The 8,356-nt window shown below is 53.9% G+C and overlaps 2 protein-coding genes across 2 annotated transcripts; one reads left to right on the top strand and one right to left on the bottom strand.

The window, feature by feature from the left end:
- Positions 1-923: 923 nt before the first annotated feature.
- Positions 924-3,623, top strand: VOLCADRAFT_116195 (uncharacterized protein; the record flags this gene model as incomplete). Its single annotated transcript, XM_002946886.1, has 5 exons — positions 924-1,043; positions 1,136-1,531; positions 1,920-2,085; positions 2,667-2,805; positions 3,572-3,623. The coding sequence occupies 5 exons, from the start codon at positions 924-926 to the stop codon at positions 3,621-3,623; spliced, it is 873 nt and encodes a 290-aa protein (XP_002946932.1).
- A 572-nt stretch (positions 3,624-4,195) lies between these two features.
- VOLCADRAFT_87027 (uncharacterized protein) lies at positions 4,196-7,284 on the bottom strand (the record flags this gene model as incomplete). The annotated part of the gene is made up of 7 exons (XM_002946703.1): positions 4,196-4,324; positions 4,523-4,752; positions 5,173-5,305; positions 5,704-5,794; positions 6,017-6,054; positions 6,671-6,710; positions 6,875-7,284. 7 exons carry the CDS (start codon positions 7,282-7,284, stop codon positions 4,196-4,198), a joined length of 1,071 nt encoding a protein of 356 aa, XP_002946749.1.
- Between the last annotated feature and the right edge of the window lie 1,072 nt (positions 7,285-8,356).

Raw genomic sequence — 8,356 nt, 5'->3', positions numbered from 1 at the left:
ATCTTTGCATGACTATTTTATTGCTTATTGTTTTGGGGGTCAAATCTCAAATCCCGTTGGGATTTGGCCCAGATTTGCTTGGGAATTCACGAGGTCAAATTCCGAAATTCCGGCCCCGTGAGGCCTGTGCCCTGAAGTGCCCGAAGCGTTTGCCGATGTCTGCCAGCAATTGCGTAGCGGAATCAAAAATCTATTCGTCCAGCTAGGAAGCTGTTTCACGATATAACCAGCTGCTTAATAGATACTGTTTTCTTTCTTCTTGGATCCGCAAAGTTTGTCAGAGGCAAGAAATAATCTGAAGGATTCTACGAACCTGTCCCATGGATGCAATTGGGAAACGGCGTAACACGCCTGCCACCAACCCTCGCAAGCACATCGCACGTTGATACGAGTTTAAAGTCTCTCTATCGGCCCAATGTGTATATCTCAAGATGTGCCCATTCCTAAGCCAATCACAACTCATAGTCGTTTTGAATGCGATGAAAGCGAGAGAGAGAGAGCTCTCTTCTATCAAGCGAGCAAGATTCATAGATGCTGCGTACGGCGTTGCTGCGATGACAAATCCGTGGGCACCGCTGTCACGAGATGTGTTAATTTTTCTTTTCGCTGTGCATGGTCTTTGCTACGTCGACATATTGTCGTTTGTTGCACGGGTCACAAGTTGTCGTTCCAGGGGTATTTTGTCACCGTTAGGAGTCACACAATACTCCGGGAACCTGCAGATGCCATAATTTTATTAAATTAGCTGTGATATGAACATACCTTGTCTTTCGAGATGTTGGGGTAAAGCCCTTGCACAGTCGTTATCATCTTGGGCGATATATTGCTAGGTCCTTCGCATGGAGAGTGCCCAACTTCACCGAGTATCTGCAGCTGCCGAATTTAGTGGCAGAGGACAGTCGACGTGGCCACTTCAAGGTCGGATGAAGACAAGGACTCTTGCCCAAGCATGCTTGGCCAGCCCTGAAGCTGCGTGGAGCAGGCGAATACAGCAGATATCTGTGCTCTATCCATTTCACGTGCGAATAGGCGAGCAGTATCCGGTACGGTTCTCCTCGTTGACGTGCGCATTCTTCTCTGAACTTATCTCCGGTCACTCCACGCCTGCACACGCGCTGCTGTTCCGGCTTAACAGGCAAGAAAGGAGTTGCGCCATCATCAGGCAGCGACGCCAAAGACGGCGCTGTCCGACACCACCACCTTGACTGCTAATACCTCCGCGTCGGCAGTAGAGCCATCAGCGGGGAGCCATGCCGCTGCCGCAGCCACGGAATCCAAAGCCCTTGGTATCAGCGCTGCCATACTGTCCACAGCTGGCGCCTCCACGGCGGCGACTATTTCGAGCGACGCGCAACCAACAGCGTCCGGGAGGTTAGGGCCCACAGCGGCGGCCGCATCCTTCCAGGACCTGGGTGTGCTGGAGCTGTCCTCTCCGGTGTCTTCTTTTTCGTCAAGTTTGGAACTGGACAGCGGCGATGATGTGGACGGGGAGATGTGTACACTGGTGGCGGACCCCAGCGGCGACGTTCAGGTGAGGGCTGTGACGGACGCCTAAGCATGTGGCGGGCCTAGGGGCTGGACTGCAGACGCTGTTGTACAGGACCTCGTTTTACAGGATAGTACACCATCGGATAATACTGGATGGCACTGGATAGTCAGACCTGCTGGAAAGCGGCGGTACGCACACACTACACTGCGGCTGGCGGCTGCGGCTGGCGCTGCTATTGCCGCTTTTAGTACTGCTGCTGCTGCTACTACAGCTGCTGCTGTAGCAAAACACATTCAGCGATACATATCTGCTGCACGCGTCTGCATGTCGATTGCAGCTTGGAGTACGTTTTTTTGTGTGTGTGTCTGTCTGTACATCCCTGCCTTTACCCCTTCCTCTTCATCCCTGGCTCACTCGTTTTGTGGTACAGGTGGTGTGTGACTCCGACCCGGGTCACCCGCTGTCCCTGGCGGAGGCGGCTGTGTACCGGCCCCCCTTCCCCCCCACGCTGCTGCAAGACATGGAGGCAAAGTTGGAGGCGGACCTCACCACCGTTGGAGTGACCATACTCTTCGCTGTGGGCTTCATCAGCTTGGGTGGGTGTGAGCGTGTCAGTGTTGGGTTTTGGTGCGGTGGTCTGTCGTACTAGGTGCGGTGGAGATGGTGGTGAGGGATTGCGTCTCTTGGTTGCGGTAGCAGTGGAACCAAACCGCCAGTTTTCCTTGTCCTCTAATCATAGCAACCATTGGTGTGATGGTGCTGGAGCTGGTCATGGCGCGGGTCATGGTGGTGGTGGTGCTGCTGCTGGTGCGGAGCGCATAGGCGTGTGACGTTTTCCGACCGTCTGACAACTGACAAGGTCTCGCTGCCTATTTTTTGAAAAAAAATGGGGAGTTTAAATAAAGAATTGGCTTAAATAAGTGTAGTTTTCACCTTTTTCTCTATAGCTTTAATATGGTTTGTATTAGAAAACCGGGTCCGTGTCGCTGCTGCCCTGCCCTGTCCTGTCATGCTCGCGCACTCATTCCCGCACTCGTCTTCCAACTGCCTCCCCTTCTCATTCCTTATCGGCCTGAGCCTGATTGGTTTTTCCGTTGCACCGGTTAGACCTCGTCCTCCCCTCCTTACTCTCCTCCTTCGTTCTCCTCGCCACTCTTGCTGCCTTACATCCCCCCAGAGTTCGGCATCAACGACCTGATCGAGCATTACTTCGGGGACTCGTTGTTGTCCGATGTGGTGTGCGTGTGGGTGGGTCTGGCGGTGGTGTTCTGGGTTCGACTAAGCAAAATGCGTCTGATGCGGTTCGATCGGTGGAGGTGAGATGTGGAAGGAGGATGACAGAGGGTGCTTGAGAGGCAAAGGAGGGAAGGAAACATGGACATGAGGGCGCCGGCCGAGGCTAGATTTGCGCTGTGCATGACGTGTTCTCTGTGTGCACACAGTCCGTGTAGCTCACAGGCATATGTATTATGTATTATATTCGCGCACAAACGCACACACACACATCCACACAGGTGTGTAAGGAGAGGTTATATTAGTGGGGCTTTAGGAGCGTTGAACGGTCGGTATTGGTTGTGTGTCAGAGTCGTTGTACAGATAGGTAAGACAGACAGACAGACAGACAGACATCGGGCCGCTGCTGCATGAGCACGGAAATGTGAGGGGACGTCGCGGTGAGGAAACCAACAGGGTTGCATGCGGGGGGAAATGAGCTATTCTGCGCGTGCAGGAAGAGAGAGAGCAAGCGTGCGTAGAAAGAGGAGAGGACGGTGTACATGCATGCTCTTGAGAGAGAGAGGAAGATGGTGAATGAGTCGGTGCATGTGTGTGTTGGCGGAGGGGATTTTGTTCGCACGGCGGGATGAGAGAGCGCAAGCGGGAGGAGAGGGTGCAGTATAGCGCGGGGGGGGGGGGAGTAGCGCGCGGGAGATAGTTCCGGTCAAAGAGAGGATCGGTTTCAGGAGAAGCTTTGTAGACGGAGAAAGTAGAATGATCGTATACAGGAGATCAGGTAATCCAGAGAAGCGTGTCTGTGAAGTTCCATGTCCGTCCTTTGTTCCAGAACGCAAACACCCCGCACAGAAAGACCCGTGGGTCGCGGTTTTCTCTCGACGGTGCACCGCTGCTGGGGTAGGAAAATACAGCGCAGCCGTCGGTTCAGGGCAGTGGCCAAGCACACAAGGCGGCGTGGAGAAAGATGTGCAGATTACAACGGCTTAAAAAGCCTCCAGGTCCTGCGTGTGCGATGTCATGGATCGTGGGTCGGATACACAATTTCATTGCCAGCAGCAGTACAACATGCTCATGGGAGGGAGGGAGGGAGGGGGGAAGGAGGGGCACCCACAACGCCACGCCTCAGTGCTAATCAACCCAAATGGCAGAGGGGCAGCACAGCTCCTCTCTCACCGCCGCGCTTTCCGCCGCCAGCACCTTCACCACAAGGAATACGGCCACGACCACCTAAATGAGCTGTGTGATCTGTACGCCATGTATGCCTTCCTATGGGAGGTCGCCTGGACTGCTCCGAAGCCACACCCCAACGTCATCACATTCCCGCTCTCCTATCCACCTCGCCCTCCTCCACCAATCCTCCTCTGGACGTTTGCAGTTGACGCTTTCCGTCGTGCATTTAATCCGCCGTCCTGCTCGTCCTCTTCCTCCTCGGCCTCGCGAGCACCACATCGATCCTCTGACTTACTCCTCGTCTTACTCGTCGTCTTCATCGTCGAACAGGGCGTAGGATGCGGCCAACGCGTCCTGTAGCTGCTTCTGCAGTTTGGCGAGGTGCTCTTTCCGCTTCTTGAGTTCGAACACCGCCAACTGCACGGGGATGTCCTGTAGGAGTGGGGTGGGATGGGGTGGGGTGGAGGAAAGGGATGGGGCAACAGCAAAGCAAATAATCACACTCAGGCGGATGCGAGTCAAACTCTTGAGTACAGCAGCACACCAGCCGTACGTTGCTCTACCGGACCGCCCCCACTTCCCCCAGTCCCCTCCACCACCATCACCACCACGGCTAAAATCCTTCCGTACCTGATTTGTCAGGCCTTGCTGCTCCTTGAGAGACCTCACGTGCGCCGCCTGGTCCGAAACCGCCGCCTCCGCCCCCTGAATCTCCGCCGGGCTGGGGATGGCCGGACTCTCCTCCTCACCCACACCGTCCGTTCCCGCTTCGGCCTCCGGTGGCGGCGCTGTGATCTGCACCTCGCGACCATCTTCCAGCTCATATCTGTGGAACACGGCCGCCTGACCCAGCTTGTTGCCTGCGGTGGGAGTTGTTGTTGTTGTTGTCTTCGTTATTGTTGTTGATGATGGTGATGGTGTTAAAATGGTGGTTGAAAAGGGAAATTCACTTCGCATTTCGAATGGCATGACTGTGGGACCATTAGATGCAAAAAACCCCTCAAACCCAAAATAAATGGGCTTGAATGGGAAGGGAACGTGCGAGGAAAAGGAAAAGCCGCTAAGGGAGGGGGTTTCCAGATTGCGGTGGAGAGAATGACGGAGCAGCTGAGCAGGCGACCGCTGCCATTCCTGCTGACAGAATCCGAATGCGAGCGCCCGAGCGATATCTCGGGGGTGGAAGAACAAGCGGAGAGGTACAGCACACTGCGGTGTGGGGAGGGGAGGGAGGGGTGGGGGGCTGCGTCGCACGCGTGTGTGTCAAACCCCACACCTCACACCTTCCCGATCGATGATGTTGAAGAGGGTGCCATCTTTGATCTTAAAGCGCCGACCGCTCTTGGACACCCGCCACACCTCAAAGCCCGACACCACCCCCGTCTCCGCCGCTCTGTCCAACAGCCCGTTGCGGTCCTGGTTAATAAGGTTTGAAGAAAAATGGGAATGGAGCGCGTAGCCCTCCCTTCCTTTTCGAGAGTATATGGAGGACAGGACAAACTACTGGCGAGTGAAGGTATCTGGAGTGAGGTATATGATTAATAAAACGATTTTTGCCGCAACCACATTTTGCTAATGACTTGCATTTGGATTGGATATTTGGAAATAAGCACTTCCCAAATATGATTAAGGTATATGGAGGCATGGATTGTAAAGGAGCATGCACGGTCTACGTCTGAGCGCTGTCATCAAACCGTTGGTCTCATGTACGGCATGTACGGCTGCGTAAACAAATTAATCTTTTCGGGATCAAGATCAGGCTACCTGACAAAAAAAAGCTTGATCAACTGACCAATCTACGGGAATTCTTTTACCTTTTGCGCGTCGGGGTCATCCGCGGCAGATTTGCGCGAAGGCGTCTGTAGCAGCTCGTCCCACGTGACTTCGAACAGATCCAGCGCAGCACTGCGGGTCGGGTCGGAGGAAGGGGGGGGGAAAGAGAGGGAAGTGGGAGGGGAAAAAACACATTGTGTTTTATAAACCCCGACCGTGTCGTCCTTCGAGGCCGCCTCAAGACGTCGCCAAACGTCGATGCGCTCCGCCGTACAACCCCCCCTTTACTAACCCGCCTGGCGGGAAAACAATAAAAACGACAACCCAATTGTCAGGCCGCCACAGAAAACCCACCGGTTGCCGTACGTGTAGATGGGGTCCGTAACGCCCTCCTGCGTGCGTGACGGTTATGGCAACGGCGCAGCACCAGACAAAGAGCACTCATGGAGATGGCAAGGGAGCCGCCGAAAAGTTCTCACAACCGGAAAGAGTTCTCACAACCTGGCGATTCTTGCTGCCCGTGTTTCGAAAGGTGACGCACTCGCTTCGACGAAATAAACCATGGAGCCCATTCCACGGCATTGGCAACCAGGCTAGAGACCAGGGTAACAATAACCGTAAAACTACCAAGGTGGCGGTTATGGCGGTTGAGGCGGTAGTGCATCATCGCAACTACCTGGCGGGGAGGCTGTAGTCCAATGTGCCCGTACAGCCGTGCCGCCTATCCCATTCCGACATTTCCCCTGGCCTCCTACGTTCGGCACGAACCCTAACCGACACGCACGCATGCACACATACACGCACACGCACACATGCAGGCATACATACAGATATCCAGTGCTTTGCAGTTTCCGGCACGTGCCCCCCTTCGCTGTCTTTTCTGTCCACGTCTGCCATTCCCCCTCCCCTTCCGCCTTCCTCCCCTTTCCCTGGTTCCTCCCTTCCACACTGCTCGCTCGCCTGGAAGCGGTTGTGGGCAAGCAGCGCAAAGGGCGCCCGGAAGAGTACCGTGGGGAGCCGGTTGAAATCCACACCTTCTAGAAGGTACCTGCGGTTGCCGTCACCAGAGGAATGAGAAGGAAAGGGACCAGGGACAACTAGGGGCGCTGGTGGCGGGGATTCCCGCAGAAAAAGCTTGGAAGAAAAGAAGGCCGTGGGCTGCAGGGCGTTGGGCATGCGCGGAGCGCGTCCTGCTTGCTTCTCCCCGCTTACTTTTTGGTGAGGCGCCAGTAGGAATCGCATATTTGAAAAGCTAGCATGCGGGCCTCAGGGGTGTCGTACTGCGCCGTCTGAACTGTTGGCCCTGCTGAAGCTGCTGCCTCTTTCTTTTTCATGAGGTCGGCCAGTGCGCTCTTCTTTTGGCCTTTTCTGTCTCCACCTTTCTTATCGCCGCCCTTCTTGGCCGCCTGCACATTGACCGCGCGGCATCGCCCTGGCAATCGGTGGGGTATGTTTGTACATTGATAATCTATATAATTTCCATGCGCGCAAGCATGATAGGCAGCGCCGCGTCTTTGTGGAAAGTTGTGCAGAAGCATGCGGCCCGGCTTGGGTGTGATCTGTGATGCCAAGGAGTGTAGAAAAAGCTGACGTGAATACTTTTCATAGTGCATAAGATCCATTGTAGTTTCACCCAAAGGAGACGTGTTTGCTCGTACATCTGCCGAGCTTCCGATTCCAGCGATACCATCATTTTTCGTTAAGACTTAAAACATGATCAGGACACATATAATATACGGGGCTATACACTGGTTTGCCAAGTCCAAGATTTATGCCACAACTTGAGCGAGATCGGCAGACGTACCGAACAAAACCAAAGCGAACGAAAAGCCAACAGAATGCTGCGGCACGAAACCCACACTTGGCACGTCTACAAAATTGCCCTAGGGACTCAAGCCACAACATTTTCATCTGATTATAGTTGGATGACCGTGGAGACGTTCGCTACGATGATAAGCGTACTGGTGTGATACACAACCATGGATGAGCATCCAAGGCGCTTGCCGCCGCTTTATACCATCGGCCATGTTAAGAGCTGCTTTGCTGGCCATCGCGCCGCTGGTGGCGCGGCACGCTCAGAGGTTGAGTGGAAAAGGCCATTTCCGTCGTCTGGGGATTGTAATACCAAAGCCCTTTCCTATTCATGTTCAGGTATTGTCTCAGGTAGTGATAATCCCTGACCCGATAATAGGATAGGTGGGAGCTGTGTGAAGCAAATGTCGTTCGCTTCGGGTCTGAAGCTTTGGACCGGAAAGCACATCGTCTTTCTAGAAAATGGTTTTTATTTCTTACGGATGTCAATTCAAAGTAACGCACGCAAGGGCCTCCTTGGACCTCAAGGAGTCCGCCCGTTTTTCAGTTGGTGTGTTATCTTAACAACCTTCAACTTGGCTTAACCTTATTACAGAAAGTATCCTATAGGATATGCCGTTTTCTAAATGCTTATTATGGAGATGTTTAGAGCTTTGATGGCAAAATTGCACCGTACCGTGAACGGCAACCGTGTCGCTGTGTCGCGCAACCGCCGCTGCTTCATGCGTAGCATCAAGCTCTACTACTACAACGATTGTTGCCTTGAATAACTTATTTCTGCTGCTGGCGACACCGGTTGACTCACCGCGAGCAGCACTTCGAAGCTATTGCAGCAAGGCCTTACTATTATGTGGCATCTTTAACAAGTAATCATTAAGCTAC

The sequence above is a fragment of the Volvox carteri genome (assembly GCF_000143455.1).
Source record: "Volvox carteri f. nagariensis unplaced genomic scaffold VOLCAscaffold_4, whole genome shotgun sequence".
NCBI lineage: Eukaryota > Viridiplantae > Chlorophyta > Chlorophyceae > Chlamydomonadales > Volvocaceae > Volvox > Volvox carteri.
Note: the sequence above shows the minus strand (reverse complement) of the source record. Positions and strands in the feature narration are given on the sequence as shown.